At 40.9% G+C, this 17,087-nt stretch overlaps 2 protein-coding genes across 10 annotated transcripts in view; one reads left to right on the forward strand and one right to left on the reverse strand.

Moving 5' to 3' along the window:
* Positions 1–59: 59 nt before the first annotated feature.
* The window catches only part of LOC108026730 (calpain-A), an 80,800-nt gene continuing 63,772 nt past the window's right edge, over positions 60–17,087 (reverse strand). The window contains exons 2-16 of the mRNA XM_017097842.3: positions 5,345–5,362; positions 4,292–4,476; positions 3,721–3,897; positions 3,587–3,663; positions 3,408–3,532; positions 3,224–3,344; positions 2,929–3,169; positions 2,640–2,870; positions 2,188–2,580; positions 2,010–2,128; positions 1,249–1,291; positions 1,053–1,194; positions 773–1,000; positions 383–712; positions 60–325 (exon numbers count right to left, since the gene is read on the reverse strand). Of these exons, the coding sequence (XP_016953331.1) occupies positions 240–325; positions 383–712; positions 773–1,000; positions 1,053–1,194; positions 1,249–1,291; positions 2,010–2,128; positions 2,188–2,580; positions 2,640–2,870; positions 2,929–3,169; positions 3,224–3,344; positions 3,408–3,532; positions 3,587–3,663; positions 3,721–3,897; positions 4,292–4,465 (2,487 nt within the window). The 5' untranslated portion in view covers positions 4,466–4,476; positions 5,345–5,362 and the 3' untranslated portion in view covers positions 60–239. The remainder of the gene's footprint in view (positions 326–382; positions 713–772; positions 1,001–1,052; positions 1,195–1,248; positions 1,292–2,009; positions 2,129–2,187; positions 2,581–2,639; positions 2,871–2,928; positions 3,170–3,223; positions 3,345–3,407; positions 3,533–3,586; positions 3,664–3,720; positions 3,898–4,291; positions 4,477–5,344; positions 5,363–17,087) is intronic.
* Positions 6,716–17,087, forward strand: part of LOC108026648 (protein hu-li tai shao) — a 29,214-nt gene continuing 18,842 nt past the window's right edge. For 6 of the 9 annotated variants that reach the window (XR_007764006.1, XM_050887731.1, XM_050887730.1 and 3 more), the window contains exons 1-3: positions 7,525–7,620; positions 7,858–8,046; positions 13,274–13,322. The gene's annotated coding sequence lies outside the window, so the exon portion shown is untranslated. Of the gene's footprint in view, positions 6,827–7,521; positions 7,621–7,857; positions 8,047–13,273; positions 13,323–17,087 lie in introns of those variants that run through there. The other 3 variants (XM_017097678.3, XM_017097679.3, XM_017097680.3) reach the window with 3 other exon arrangements.

The following is a 17,087-nucleotide window of genomic DNA, read 5'->3' on the forward strand; positions in this document are numbered from 1 at the left end:
TAAATGCAAATGCTATAAACTTTTTTGTTTCCTAATTAAATAAATAACAAGTCAATGAATTCGGTTAACAGCATTTATCGACACACAATTACAAAACACGATCATATAACTGGGTGAAAACTATTCGGGAGTATAGTTTGTTTGTACTTTATATAGAGAAAAATATTGGAGATTACCATTGGGAGATTTCAAGTAAATATTTGTTTGAGGACATTTGCTAACTTAAAATAAAATCATTTTTAAGAATATATTGTTCGCTCGATCCATTCCTCCAATGTGAAAGTGGCGGTTTCGTTCTTCTCGGTGTCCCGCTCCTTGAATATGTCTGCAGAAACGATTATAATTAAAATTTAAATCACATTTGAAATTGAATTTTAATTACCAATATATGTCTTGATTTTAACTGCGCACATGATGAAGTCATCAAAGGCTATCTTGCCATCTCGCGAGCCGTATCGATGGCCCAAAGCATTGAGAACACGATTGTTAAGATGGTAGCCTGCTGAGTTAAGAGCCTCCCGGAGCTGGAAACCAGACACTCTGCCGGTGTTTTCAACATCGTAAACCTTGAAGATAGCCTTCCACTTGGCGATTTCCGAGAGCAGGGTTTCGAACTCTTCGAATCCCAACTTGCCGGACTTATCGGCATCCAACATGGCAACCATGGAGCGGCAGACATCCTTGGAAAAGCCGTGGGTCTCGTCCACAATTGCTAAAGAGATATTTTGCCATTTAATGTTTTTCTATAGTTTCGTTCTGTTTTGTATCTCACCATTTGCTGTTACTGGACCACCGTTGGAGGGATCATCCCCTATTAGCCTCTTATTCGACTGATCACTCATTCCCAACTGCTCCTCAAAAGGCGTTCCCTTCAAAAACGGTCCGCAAATCAGGGACAAAAGCCCGCAGGCGCCGGCTCCATCATCACCTGGACCTGCCGCCTGGGTCTCAAAGGCCATGTTATTGGAGAAGCGGTTGAAGACAACAGGCTTGGGTAAATCTAAAAAATAAGTTCTTGAAAATGAGCATCTACAGGTCTTAAGTTCAACTACCGTCTCTCATCGAATGATCCAAAATGCGTTTCAACTCCATCCAATCAACCTCCATGTCCTTGCCGGCAATGCTGTCAAACAAGCGCCGCAAGCTCTCCTTCTGAGGATCCAGTGGCTTGGGTGTTGGGAACCCGGGAGTTATCTTTAAAGAGCGAAGTTCCTAGTTAAGCGATCCCTTGCAAGATGAATTACTTACCGTATCGCCCTTGTTGCCATAACCCACATGATCATCATTCTCTCTAATTGGGAGTGAAAAGCCAAATGATTGATATTGAAATGAATGAAAATTAAACAGGTTACAGAATACAAATGTCTTTGTACAAAACTATGATCAAGCTTAGGGATTTGAAATGGCCTAATGAGTATTCAAAGCAGACTTTGTGGGTTCATTTTGAAATAGTATAATACGTTGTTGTGGGAGTTTCCTTTATTTTTACTTTAATAAGTATATTGTTACATGACAACAGTACAATTTAAGCAAGGGTTAAAAATAAATTGGTAAAATTACCCGTTTTAAAGATCCTATCGAGTTTTAACCGCCCGCTGAGGTTAAACAAAATAAAGGTAAAATCCTTTCATACTGAGCAGACAAAATAGTTTTAATACTTTCCATTGCAAGTTGAGCTATTAGTAACTAATCAGACAGACAGAGATTGTTAAACTATACCTAGGATAAGTATTTCGAGAGTTTCAAGAATACTGAACGCGTTAATCTCAACTATATTTCCGAAAGAGTAGAATAAAAATAAAAACCTTCATGCATATCTGTAATTCAACTGTCGGGAATGTGTGAAGGGTAAGAGACAAGGAAACAAATCTAGTTAACATTTACTAGCACTAAAAATATAGAGATGCTGTAGTCACATACCACATATTGCACTTTAGAAGCTTTAAGATATTGAAACCCCGCATTATTTCTAGTATACAAACTCATTATCATTTTCTACATGTACGCACTCCATGTTATTTTGGGTTTCTGAGAAGACTCGAATGATGAACTCTCCCTCCTCGTTCGGGTCGAAAGTTGAAGGCACAATCAGGTAGTGGCCAGGGGGCAACTTGAAGCGAGCGCATACCTGAGGAAATCCAAATATTAGGAGATTGAAATCCATTTTAGGGACATCCCAATACATACTTCGCGGGTGTTGATGAAGTGAGGCGATCTGCCCACAGATGACTTGTACCTGAAGAAGTTCAGGCCCTGGGGCCTGTTTTCAAGTTCGCGGTCATTCAGGCTGTAGATGGCGAAACCAATGGTCAGGCACTCCATTCCCATGTTACGCTTGGATCTGCGATTCTTCTGCATCAGGGCCACAATGACTGTGCACTGCCCCTCTTCGTCCTCCTCGTCGGGATCCACCAGCGAGATAATGTACTGGGGGTTGTGCCAGAAGGTGTCCAGGAAGTTGCGGCAGCCACCGGCTGTAACACCGGGTGTCCATTCTCCCTCATACATGGACATCTCCCACTTTCGCTTGCCACTCTGCTGTTGGTCCTCGGTCAGCGAGTCCGGGGACAAGTTGCAAATCTGAAAGATCATTGCTCTTAGGATCACGCTTCTTGTAAAAGTAATTTCCAACTTCCTACCTCTACGCGATCAAAGTGGTTGAGGAAATCCTGGAAGGACATCCAGAACTCTCCATCCCTGTCGAACGTGAGTCCTATCTCCGCCTTCTGTTCCTCGGGTATGTACCGCCACTCCGGGGAGCTATCGCTCCAGGGTCCATTCCACTCGGCTTCATTGCCCCAGGGATTGCGCATTCTGATCATGGGGATCTTTCCCTGGCGGTTTGGCGTTACGATGTCAATAAGGCAGACCTGTAGGGACCACTCTGCTTATTAAATGGTTCGCATCGTGAATAGTATCAGTACGAACCTTGGTAATAGAGTAAGCGTGACCTCGAATCAGGCCCTGGGGTGTTTCCGCCTCTGTGACGTTGGGGTCAGGCTCAATGGAGCAACCCATCATGGAATTGCGTTCGGCCGCCTTTTGCAGAATAGTGAAGAGGTTGCCGGGCGCCTCTTTAAGGTCGTACCACTCACTAACGCCACCCGTAAAGTCCTCCATGGCTTCACAAGTGCTGCCTCCCTTAAGGGCCTCGTAGGATCCGTGAAGTCTGGGAAATATACAATATTAGCAGGCTAGTAAATAGGAGATGCTATGATCCTACTTGGCATAGGCCTTCTCCAGCAGTGCGCTCCAGAACTCATTCTTCTCCGTGGAGTGCATGTACATAAGCTCTCCATTATAGGTGGGCAAACGGTCATCAATAATCACATCCACCCATTTACCTTTTTAAATTTAAGGAAAGGTTTAACTGGCAAATGCGTAAAGGGAGTTTTAAGTTGAATTACCGTACTGCCAGAAGCGGAAATGAAAGATGCCAGCGTAATTCTCCTCGAAACTCTGTTCCGCTGGTATCACGCGGAAGAAAAGATTGGACTCCTGGGTCAAATTTGCAGTCGCAGCCAAAAGCCAGCTAAAAGGATTGTTTTTGAGTCGTTTTATACTTTTAAGTATGAGGTTTTCTTACCAATCACCAAGTTCTCCTTGCTGGACGTCGAAACGCGAGTAGCCCTCCACAAAAAACTGGGGATTCTCGGCAATTTCCTTTGAAACAAGGGCCATTATAAATCATCAGAAATGTATACCTTATACAAAACTCACATGGGGTCTCAGCCATTCGATGTGACGGTCTGGGCGTCGAGAAAACTGAAGGGACTCGTTCGAAGCCGGAAACAGGGGGTCCTCGAAGAGGGATCCGCTGGCCAGGCAACTGTTCAATATGGTCTCATAGTCCTGCACCTCCGAGTACGGTCCCAGGTTCGAGCTCTTCTCTCCCAGCTAAAAGTACTATACGTTAATGATATGAGCCAAGCACTGCATGCATTTACAAAAGAGTATTCTGTATGTACAGAGTGTATTTGTGAAATGGAGTTTCGGAAACGAGGAGGATGCTCTGTACACTTTACATGCGAAAGAAAAACAACACGAGGACAACACAGTACGACACTTTGGCAGCGCATTCCCCTTCGGGGAATCATGTCAATGCCATTTAGATGACTGGATTAGGTACTTACGTTCCCGTAGTACAACGTACTACTACTTTGAGATTGCAATGGTTGCTAATGATTGGGTGGAATGTAGTTGTTAACATGCATATGGATTTCAATGGGTTGATTTGTTCGTATAGTATAGACCTGTAAATAGCTGATAGTAGCCTCGTGGGTCAACTTACAACTCTCATGTTCTTGATGCTGGGCAAAACCCTCTTGGTGTCGGCCTCCTTCTTGATAAAGATCTCGTTGATCACCGACCCAACCACCTCCTTGGCCGCTCCCATCGCCGCGTCTCCGGCGGCATTGAGGAACTCCTGTCCCGCTTGCCTCAAGAATCCCCTCAAGTCATCCATCGTTCAGATATCTGAAATTATTGGTTTATTTATCAAAGAGAAAGCAAGGTGCCGCCGAAGATTAAAAACCCATTCATATATATTTGGTGTCCAAATATCTCATATCTAGCTAGCAAAGTCCATATTTGTAGCGCCCATATTTACTTATTTGCCTCGCGCTGGAATTAAAAGCACACCCAGGGACATAAATATGGTTTAACGAGTATTACAGAAGCGTTAATATTCCCAACGTGAGGCGGTCCCGACTTAAATGTAATTACTTTAATTCACGCAACGAGCTTTGGGTTTAATCAAACAAAAATTATACTTCGGAGACAAGAAATTCTCGGTTCGCACCCAAATATAATTCAAACGTTTCCACATATACAACGCGGTATATGTAGCTATATACATATTCTGTGTTGTGTGACATCATTCGGAAGCATGAGATTCTCTAGTGACTCAAAGGGTGTGCGCCATTCGGGAGACTGGGCCCATTACTTATCCATAGAAAGCGGAGATATCGACATTGAGCCAGGGACTGCTAGATGTACCATGTGTATAGGGTATATCTCTGGCGCAATCGTAAATTGGCCTTTAATTGGGGCAGAATATGCTAGCTGGGGATCTGTTATTGTGTTTGCGGGCATTGGTAAGGCTACTGCGAAAGCCAAACAGGTTTGGTAATTAATGCATTCTTTAGGCCTGGCTCATTCCCGTGACCAGCAAAGTGGCAAGGAAGATTCGTCAACAGCAATAGCCATTTAAAATAGCCACCAAAATATATATTCCCCAACTTCCAAGGGACCTTGATTGCCCGAGAGAACGACTTCCGAGTCGAATCACGCACTTTCACTCCCCAAAATCACAACACAACAATGCAGCAACGTATCCGCGTACCTTCCAGCCTAAGAGATATTTACTCACTACAAATATTTATATCTGTATCTAAACACCTGACTGCCGGTACTGACTATCGGAAATCGTACTTCTTATTTATCGAAAAATCCAAAATTTCTGCTTTATGTTATTTTGTATTTTTCCTTTTTTTTTTATCAAATGTTAACACCTTTGTGAACCACTTCTAATTAAAAATATGCCATTATAAAAAAAAATAATAATATGCAGACTAATAGTATTACAATACTGGCAGAATGTTATTATTCGTGGTTCGAGTTTCTGCTAATGTTATCATCACTAGGAGGGAGTATTCGATATCTGTTGCTGCACACTAACCAAAAATAGTCAGGGTATTCCCTAAACTGTTGTTAGTGCGCTCACACCTCTATAAAGGTCTGCGCACACTGGGCGGTGCGTTGCGGTGCGGCGCGGCTCCTCGCTGTTTTTAGCGCGTAGAGAAGTTTGCATGTAATTATATGAAAGCCCGCACACTGACGCGGCGCGTCTCGCTCCGATACCGCGTGAATGCTCAAAGAAGTCGGGGCATCAGTTTTGGGCCGAAAATAAATAGAATGGAATAGGCAAATGATAATTAGTAAATTTCAAGAAGAAAGCAATAAATAAGTCGAAATGAAATCGAATATAACAATTACGGTACGAGGTAGGTTTTTGTTTGTAATTACTTTATTTTTAGATTTATGGAGTCCTAGATAGTTTACAAGTTTTTTTTAAGTTTTTATTTAAATAGATTAGATTAGATGTTTCTAGTTTGCTCCTGCGATGCACTTGCACATCGGACGGGAAGGTGTGAGTTCGTGCCCACGAGGATCCACCTTTTTTTAAGATATTTGTCTTTATTTTTGTAATATTTTTTATTTTGATAAGGATAACTAAACAGGCATTGATTGAGGAATAGGTTGATCTTCGAAAAATGTAGAATGTGATTTGTTGCGGAGGAATAGCAGTATTCGGGAACAGTATTGGGTAGAAAATACGCTGCTCTTGGTAATTAGGAAGCCCCAACACATCAGGCACGAAACGATCTGAAAGACAGAGTAATTGTAGTTTGGGATACTTTTTCACTGAACTGGAACTGAGATCTATTCCACCTATTCTGTCCTCTATGTTCCTTATTAATGCTTAAGCAAGGCAGTTCCACAATTCAGCACTGACACAAAATCATCACGCAACCGCCAGCGACGTCGACACAACAACGGCCTCTTGCTTTCTCCCTCTGAAGTAAGCTCGGTTTTCGCGACACCTAGCGAGGACACCCATTGAAGTTAGCAAATGCTGCCTCCGATCGATTGAAAAATTCTATCGATATTACCTTAAACATCGAAGAAATGACCACAATATCGATGCGTAGGTGTTTTTTTACACTTTGCGCCACGGTCACACTCGAAGCGAATATCGAAGAAAATATCGAAAACGAAACACATCACGCGGGCGAGATTTCGTGAAATTCAGCATTTACAAATTGTAAGCAGTGGTTTTCGTCAAATTCATTAACCAATTAGTGGGTGACTCAAATTAGTGATAGTTTATGATGAAGGAAATGAGAAAATATTCCCAAAAACGAAGCCGCAGAGTGTCCATCGATTTTTTCACGGCATTGCCGGTGATGGGAGGACGCCGCTGATACACACACAGACTTGTATGTGTGTATATGGCGCGGCGCTTGTGTGTGAACGTGTATTTGTATAAATAATATGACATAATCGACGTGTGCGGCTTAATTGACATAGTTTTTGTGCGAAGAATACCTAAAAGTGCGGCGAGAGCGCCGAAATAGTCGTTTTTTGTGGTCAAGGTGCCGGAAAGGACTTGGGCCGCTTTTTTCTCCCCACTCTTTGCTCCAAATATTTGTTCCTCCCCACACACACACTCTCTCTGTCTCTCTCGCGCACACACACTAGCGCGCATATTTGGGCGTTGCAGGATGAAGTTCTCCCTCGCTCTCTTTTCGTATTTTAAATATATTTGCGCAATGTCAGCGATTTTTAAACCTAAATCGTTTCGGTTGTTTACCAAATTTAGTTAACCCCGTTTCAGAAGCCAGCTCGTCCAAGAGTAAGCCGTGTTTCAATGTTTTTTAACATCTCTAGTTGCCCGCCGCCTTCCAGCTCTATTCTCTTTCCCTGTCTCTCTCTCTCTCTGCCTCTCATAAAATTTTTTTCCGCTATGTGCCGTTCTCTTTTGGGCTTCATTCCTCGTCCATTTGTCAACGTGCGCTGTTCGTCGGACGTGTCCGTACGATTTTGGATTAAATTCTCGTAGGCAATACATAAAAAAATACTTATTTGCAGCAGTGCGCGGTGCAGTTCTTGAAAGAATCAACAGTGCAAAGTGCCGTTAGTAGCGGCCATCTTTGAAAAATATTAACAGTTACTTGGTGTAGTGCAAGAAGCCCCGAAAGCGAAAAATAATTTATTTTAAACAAATTTTGTTCAAGGCATTTAAAGTTAAATCTATTAAATTCTCTTCCCCTCTCCATCCCCTTTTGCCGATAGTCTCTCTCTCCCTCTGTGGCGTATGTGTGTTTGTACGATATAGCAGCCGAAAAACGAAAACCTAGGTGCGAGAGCGAGAGTACATATAAAAACGCGTGCGTTCCTCCTCTAACTTACCGTGAGTCGTATTTGTGACCTGTGCCTGTGTTTGTGGCCACTGGAGGATCGACGATTTTACAAAAAATACCGGTAAGTTTTTCCGTGTTCCACGGATTAGGTATAATAACCCCGCCAAGCTTTAAATATCTCCGCGTGCCCTGCATTAGTTTTAACCGTTATAGCGATGAGCCGCAATTCGCCCGGTGACGCCATCTTTTGTGCTTCTCTAATAAGTGTTGTTTTTGTTTTTTGGGTTTGGTCAAGCATACGCAACACGGTGTGTGTGAGTGTGTCTATTTTGTTGTTATGCTTTGGGCACAGTGGCGGATCCAAAGTACATTTTTGGGGGTCCAATTTTTTAAGTGAAGAGAAGGGAACTTGTACTATGAAAATGCCTTTATATTTTTTATTTTATTTACCTATTTGCTTTAATTTTGGGGTCACAAAGACCATTTAGGCCCCCCACTCCGCCCCTGTTTGAACTTAATGTTCTAGCCACTTTTCTTCTCTCTCTCTCGTTTTTGGGTGGGTGAGCTTGTGTGTGCGTGTGCTTTTCCTTTCCTTATGATTCATGCTTCTTTCTCCCTCCGACTTTCTATGCGCTTGTCAGATTATAAAAAATAAAATACAGTTGCACGTCATTTGGCTTTTCGATTTTCGCCGCAGATCTGATCAAATCTTTTCCTCGCCATTTGCTGCCACTTGCAAATCTCGGGAGTGTGTCTAATGCACTTGGCTGGCTGGCTGGGCTTGTCGCTAATAAATCGCCTGCTGGCGCGCATCTGTTGGCAAGTTTCGTGACCCACTTTTCCTCCTTGGTCTCTCGTCTTTCAGCGAAGTAAATAGCGAAAAGCAGCAACAAGTGATAAACAGATTTGTAAATATTGAAAACTTGTTTATGCCATTTGTCGGTGCAACCCGAAGCCTGCCTAGGAGACTTTATAGTTGCCCAAGTGAGTTCTTGCTGGTTGGTTCGATTTGCCGTACTAATCATACTGTAATTTGCATACAAATTAAATGTAAAGAAAATAAGTTTTAAAAAAAGGATTATTTATTAAAAAAAAACCTTTTTTTGTCAATTTGCAATTATTTGTATAATATTTTATCTTGCAATTGTAAACATTATATCTATCTGAAAATACTTTTATTTGGAGTACTATCCCAGGGGAACCTTAAGTTCTTTATCTCTACTTCTAACTCGTGTTACGCACTGAAGACGACAGTATTTTTAGAGGTGCGAAGTCATAGAAGTTGGATGTATTTGTGCTCTGTGGCAATCTTATCGGAACCTTCGCTCTTGTTACGTTTTCTTGTTAGATTGCTGTTCCGATACAAGTGCACACACACCTACCTGTACATTACAAAAATATACAAAATTCTTGGCTCTGACGTTTTTTTGCCGCAGTGTAATTGCACTGCCAACTAAATTATAAATTATATTTCTACAGTTTGTATTATTTCCTGTAGTACGAAATCGAAATCTAGCATTCCACTACTTGAGCTACCTATTGTGCGCTACGTGACGTCATTTTGCACACAAAAAAAGAAGAAAAAATGAAAATGTGCTCTTTTTGTTTGCTGGCTTTTGTTGCTAATTCGAATTTACTCATTCACACACACTTGGACAGGGGCTTTATAATTCATTGCTTATGCTGCCTCCCCCTTTATCACCCCTTATCACTTCCACTCGTGCCCGTGTTTTCATTTGTTCCTCTTGCGCTGTTGTCCGTTTTCAATTCGCAAATTAGAATGACTCGTTGGTCGAGGGTTTCAATTGGGGCTGGCCTTTTATTTTTCAGACACCGCAAGTTGCATTGCGAGAACTTCCTGAAAATGGTTGAAAATATAAGGTATCAGACATTGCTGATACCATTGGGATTTAAGGCCGAACTACGTGTTAGTGAAAAAACACCAAGAAAAACCAGGACAAAAACAGTTGCTTCCGCCATGAATTACAAACGAGCAGCGGATATACACATCAAGAAAACCCACAGTATCAGTCGAATTAAAAAAAAAACCTTAAAACTAACTTGTTGCGCACGTACAAAATGTTAATAAAATGTTCTATCAGTTCGGATTTCATTTAGAGCTGTTCTTTTTTTTTTGTGTGTGCCTCATTCTGACGGGAGGAAGTGCATAGTTAAAACCGTAAACAATTGTTGGGGGAAACCAAGCAACAAAAAATGTTTGTATGGAAATGAGACGGAAACTGGAAATTGTGAGCGCCCGAAAGAATAACAAAAACAAAAAGATAAGAAATGCACTTCAAGCTGACGAAATGCCAACTTTCTCCTTTACTGAGGCGTGTCCGTCAATGCAAATGCATTTCAATGGCCCAAAAACTCCTAATGACTTTTGATTGGGCCCTGGACATTGTTTGCTCAAGCGTGTGCTTATCGAAATTCCCACCGACGTCACGTCACCGGTGATTAATTGATTGGAAAATGGTTGGGATTAAGCTGCATAATTTTGATTAATGGAGCTGGATGTGTCCCCTTCTTTTCCGCCGAGTCTGGCAACTCTGGCCAAGACGAAAACAAATTTGTCCAAGAGCGAAGGCTTCAAATTTATGGCTCCCCGAAAACCAAACACAGAAAAAAAGGTGTACTCGGTGTCTGCCCCAAAGCAAATTGACGTGAAGATGCAACAGAGTGGGACGGCAAAAGAGAGAGAAATAAATAAAAGAGGCGTACGTGCCAAGCTTCAAAACAGAGACACATAAGCGAGATTAAAGAAGAGAGATGTTGCTGCTGGCTAAACAACTGCAGCTCATCAATAAAACAGCAAGAACAACAATAAACCAGGCACTGGAACCCAGCTGAAGAGGCAGAAAGAGACGGGTGCAGGGACAGCCAATAACAAATGTACAGTTGCAGAAGCAGCACAGCCGCAACAGCCGACAACAAACTGCCGCAGCACAACATAAATCTTGGGGGAAAATAGAAGAAGAAGAGAGGTATGCAGTCATACCGAAGCTTTCACACCCTCATAGGGATGCTCTTTTTGGAACCCTTCAGAAATTAATGTTTAAGTGGTTTCTTTTTACTAAAATAAAATATTTAGAAACTTAGTGTTTGCTTACATCTATGGGGGTTTAAATATAATAATTGTTTCTTAGGCTTTCCTTCTTTAAAAGATAAATATAGGATTTCTTTTTTATAGCTACAGAAAACAAATATTTAAAAACATGTTTTTTGTACATCTATAAGGTTCTAAATATAATAATTTGTATGAAGGTCGCCGGCATACAATAATAAACAGCATGGATTAAAATATAATTTGTATCCTCTTAAAATATGATTTGTAGAGTTAATTTTCTTTTTATTTAACTCAAAACTTTTTTAAAAATAGTGATCGAAAAGAGCTAATAATGAGAGGTATTGTAAACTGATCGATTATAAAAAAACAGTATTATTAGAGTATTATTTTGAAGTGCAGTCTCTGTGTTTGTCACAGCCTTCTGTTGTTATTTCAGCTCTAAAAGCTCGGTACCCGCAGAAGGAAAACAAAACAATGTGGATAATTATATCGAAAATGTTGGGGAGCGGAGCAGAGAGAAATGTAGACAATGTCTATAAAGATGGGAAGACAGCGGCGTTGAGGATGATGGTGGAGCTGTGTGTCTGCATTTCTGGCCTTCTTTAACATTTCTTGCTGGCATTTCTTCAGCTGCGCTTGAACTTCAATTGAATTGTATCTTCTCGCTGGGTTTCTTCCAACTCTCCTCTCTTTCCTCGTGTATAAGTATGTGTTCAAACGAATGTTCCCCCTGTTGGTCGAAAGTGATTGAAAGCCTGTTATTATGGCGGTCTGATCCGAATGAACTAAATTTAAATTGGAATTTAGGCTAATTTCGTTCTCTCCCGTTGTGAGGGCGTGGGAAATGGGAACCCGTTCTTGTTGTATTCTTTTTTCTCGTATCTTAAATTGCCTCAATTTGTTGTAATTAATGTAAATACTGTGGAATTAAATGTAATTTGGTTTTGTGGCTTACAAACGTGACAAGTGGCCGACCATAATACCATAAATGGCACTGCAATTGCTCTTCCGCCGACTTTTGGTTGGATATTCTATGTCTGGCGCTTTTTCCTCTTCTAAATGACTCGCTAACCCACTTTACCGGGCACAAGTGTCAATAAAAAGTCTGGCTTTCAAACAACTTCTGCATTGAATCATTGCCCAAACACGAGGGCAACAATAAAGCTCTATAAAAAGACCATCATCACAATCATCGTCGTATAACAATAGAGCTGGAGCAACAATAAGCGCAAACGTGTTGCTGCATAAATGAATTCATAATGCAAAAAAGAAGATATTACGAAAAAGGGGGAGGTTGAAAAAGCGATTGTGTAGCACACGAAAGAGGCGGCTTACATAATCGTTTTTATCCTCCGAGTTTGTAAATCAACACCAGAAGCAGCTCAACTGCATTGGCAATGCTTCGTGTCTGGGCTTTCACGCAGAAACATTTAGATCGCATTTATTGGCCAATTTCAGACAGCAATTGTGCGTGGCAAGTGAAATGTGCAAAATGATCACCTGAGCGCATCGGAGAAAGGTTTAATTAAATTAAACTTGTATTTGGCCAAACTACATGCTATTCAGCTTGTGGGGTGGTAATTCGTATGCAAATTGATTGGGCTTTCCATGAAGTGATTTTCCGCTGCCGAAGAATTCCAGTTGGCTTGCTGCCTTCCCCTCAATAGTTCAATTATTTTATTTTGTTTGCTGGGAGAGTCTCGCATCGTGGTATTTACTTACAGAGTGTTGTGTGTGTGTCTGGGCAAAGCGCATATAAAATAACGAGTAGTACGAAAATATTTTAACGTGCGCAAACTAAAAATATTCCCATGACATCATCGAACTGAGGCGCTGACCGCAGAGCGGCAGGCACAGCATCTATCTCAATAAAATATCTCTGTTTGCGTTGGAAGACGAGAGCATCTGTTTACCGAGAAAAGGGAAAATTCTCTCCCTGAAACTTGCTAAAATATTGACTCGGTCAAAGAAAAACCATTAACTTTTCTAGATTAAAAGTAAAAAATTAGTTAAATAAAAGTTATGTTGTACGCAATTTTATATTGGTATTATTTGGAAATTTGAAAAACTTAGTTGGTACAGAAACCTTGAATAGACCGATTTAAAACTAGAATTCAAAATTGCAGTGGTATTATTTTTTAAGATTATTTCATTTTTTTTAGTCAGCTTAAAAAATATTTTCTCAGTGCTTACCCTAGTAAAATGGTTTTCATTATAATAATGTGATTTGCTTTAGTTAGTTTACTAATTCCCAAATGTTCTTAATATTTCTTTGCAGGCACATCAATACAAAAGTATTATAACCACGCAACAAATTCAATTTTAAGGTGAGTTTCGGATCTAACCGTATATACGCCCATAAGTCAAGTGCAAAGCAAGCCAGCAATGACAAAACAGCAAACAAACTCGACTCCCCTGTCTTGACTTATTTTTTATGATATCTGCCGGTATGTTTGCTCTGGGTTTTCGCAATGATTGTGATTGGGTCTCTCTTTTGCGTTTATTGACTCTTGTTTACCGAGAAGAGGTTTGAAAAAAGTTGTGGAGAGAAGAGGAAACCACACCTCTCTCAACTTTGAACTTTTTGCTTACGCCATCTAAATACTTGAGCGATATATAATTATATTCCGGGTTTTTCTTTTAGTTAGTTTTTTTTGTATTGTTTGCCAAACTAATTGAGAACTAATCGAGGCCGTGACCGTCAAAGGGAAATAAATGATTTGTATTTACGCAACTCAAGCGGAGATTTCTGTCATTTGCCTCTCGTATCCCGCAATCTATGCGGAGTATTCATAATTTTATAATCAACAACTAAGGATGATGTCATGGGGCGAGTCTCTTGTACCTTGTGCGATAAGCTGAACGAGAAAGTTATCTCTGGTTTTTCCGCTGATATACAAATGTAGGTGTCATGTAATTGAAATGCAAATTGATGTTTCTCTCTCGTATCTCTGGGATATCTTAACATGCCACGCATAACTTCACCTCTAATTCAATTAAGAATGACCTTTGTTTTACTGGACTTTTTCGTACATCATACGTTCTTTATGCTCTCTTTCTGCTTCGCTTGAAATTGAATTAAAAGCCACTTAAGCGTTGAGTCTGCTTGGCGCTTTTTATATCTGTTTCATTTACGACCATTTGTGTATATGCGTAATGGTATATCTCCATATCTATGTGAAATGTATACAGTACATATATATAAATTTTGATTTACCCTTTGGGCATGGTACACTGGCTTTCAGCAAATAAAGGGAGCAATAAACGGAGAGACAGCAGAGAAGATTGGATTGTTTTGCGTTCATCTAGCACTTTAATAAATAGGTCATTGAACCAGACCGGGATCCCAGCGTCGGTTTTCATTGGGTAAAAAGTTTCCTAATAGGTTCGCTTACTGCTTTCGGCAAAGCCAATAAGCAAAAAACGAATGAAAGGTATTGTAAACAAGGAAGAACACTAGTGCCTCGACTATCAGGTACCCGTTACTCAGCTTAAGGCAGCAAAATGGAGATATATAAGCAGCAAAGCGATATGTAAAGCGCCACCTACCCGCTATTTCAGTATATGTTATGTGGGTGGCAGACAGATTTAGGCGTTTTAACCGTTTGTGGGCGTTAGAGTGGGCGTGTCAAGAGATCTGGGCGTTCATACAGACGGACGGACAGACGTACATAGCTAGATCGAATCGGTTAGTGATCCTGATCAAGAATATATATATTTTATAGGGTCGGAAACGCTTCCTTCTGCCTGTCACATACTTTTCGACGAATCTAGTATACCATTTTACTCTACGAGTAGCGGGTATAAATACGGTGCGCTTGATTTTAATGAGCTCTAGCGCCAAAAACTTAAAATGGGAATCCCATAAAAAAATTAGGTTATGGTGGTAAATCAAACCATACCGAAATAGATACTTTTATATAAACTAATTTGTATATGATTGGTATAGTAAATTAAAAACGTACTCTTATTTACGTACAGTTATAAATTTTGTGACATGAGCAAAGGGTTCAGGGCCTCCTAAGAACCTTACTATACTGATTGCTGCCCTGTCGACGGTCTTCAACCCTTCAATAATTATTGTTAGCAAAAACCGGATGCAGACTGTACCGGTAGTGCAATTAAAAGTCCATTAAACGCTGCAAATAAGTGTTCGTATCAAGATTAAGTTACTGTCGCTAAGAACATGTGTGTGCGTGTGTGTTGTTGGGCTTTCCATCGATTATCCGGGAAACTCAAACTAACCATAAACACGCAGCAGGCTCTGATATTTTCACCGCCACACGGTGCCGGTCGCGTGCTGGGGGTCACCAGGGTTCAACCACCAACCATCCACCTCAATCCATTCCCCAGGACAAGTGAAATGAGGCGCGATTCCTTATGGAAATACCTGTCCCTGTCCTGCGACACGCCCAAGTTTTTATTGGTCTCCCCTTATTGTGCTTACAATGTTGATATTTCTTTTTTGGGCCGTTTTCCTTTTTGTGGCCGGCATTTTCATTACCGTCGTGTTGCCATGCAATTTTGATAGTCGGCGGCGCCACCAAATGACTGAATACCAGAATGGTGGCGCCACCAATCCAGTTCGCCGGCCGGGAAATGTTTCCACGCGACTCGTAAAAATGTCCTTCGGCTGGGTGGTTTGGGGTGGTGGTGCTTGTGCCTTTGCTGTTTATGTTTGAGTGTCGTTTTGAGTTAATGACAGGAAGTGACGTCATATTCCGAGGGATGAAGTTTTATTTGAGTTGCCGGGTGTGGTGGGGTGGGGTGAGGGAGGGAAGGAAGGTTTTGGGTGCGACATTGTCCTGGATGATGTCATACTCCACAAACAAGATTACTTAAGCTTCCAGTTCAGAACTTGACTTGTGTAAACAAAGTCATAGTTACAAAGTCATAACAAGAAACCTTACCAGTATTATACCATGAAAGCAAACTTAAGGTTAGCAAAGAAAGATTACCAAACGTTTAGATACTAGAATTGATGCTTTTGATGCTAGGATTCCATATTATGGACCACAACAAATTTTAATTGTTTCGGTTCTCGATGTTGAATGACCCAACCCTCCCAATTTTTTTTTATTGTAGCGCCCTTTAACAGGAAAAAATCCTTTGGTTCCCTTCCAGTAAACATATATTTTAGGATACACATAAGAAGATAAATAAAAAATAAATACACCCCAAATGTAGTCAATCATAGAAGTTTAATGTATTTAATTTTATTCATGAGCTCTCTCATTCATGTTTCACCATTCACTAAGCTGCATTTATTAATTATTTCAACCGTGGACGTCACCCAACCCCAACAACTGTGCAGATTTCAAGTTTATTTGGCAATTTTACAAACTAAATTTATGTGAATCAAAAATACAAATCTTGGGCAACCTCTTTCTTCTGGCCTTTGGCCAAGTGAGTCAAAGACACCCAAAGAGCAAAAGAAATACATTTTGTTGGACTCTTCAAAAAGGCTTTGGCTTATATCAAGGGCAGAAAAGACGGACAAAAGGCAGAAAGCCGAATGCAAAGCAAATAAATCATTTTCCTTTCGTTCAACTTGACCACTTGTTGTTGTCACTTAACTTTTGTTTTCCTTCCACCAGAAGCAGCAATTGTTGTAGTTATGCACTTTTCTCAAGTCTTTTGCCTCATACACAATGGGCGTTGGCGCCAACTTTGACGAGATTTATGTGCGGATTTTGTAATTCAAGCCACGCGACTCACACGCGACTTTCGGTAGCGGATAGTAGTGGGTCTCTGGACCCAGAGAGTGAAGTAAAATGAAATAAATTAAAGTGAGAAGAGGGAAGAGGGAAGAAAGAAGAACGAACGGGTACGAGCCAGACAAACTGGCAGCTTGTTAGCAAAACAAACAAAATTAGCAAGGGAAGATGAAGAGCGCTTAGCAGCAGACGGGCATCCACAAAATACCCACGGCTAGAACTGCTACCACCTTGTTAAGATATTCCACACATGGACGGGGCGATGTCTGAAACAGAGATGAGCTTAAGACATTTCGGTACTTTCGCTCGCTAGACAGGCCGTCTCTTTGCCTATTTACCTTAAAGCGGTTATAATTTCAGTTAGAAGTGGAGAAG

The sequence above is a fragment of the Drosophila biarmipes genome, chromosome 2R (genome assembly GCF_025231255.1).
Source record: "Drosophila biarmipes strain raj3 chromosome 2R, RU_DBia_V1.1, whole genome shotgun sequence".
Taxonomy (NCBI): Eukaryota; Metazoa; Arthropoda; class Insecta; order Diptera; family Drosophilidae; genus Drosophila; species Drosophila biarmipes.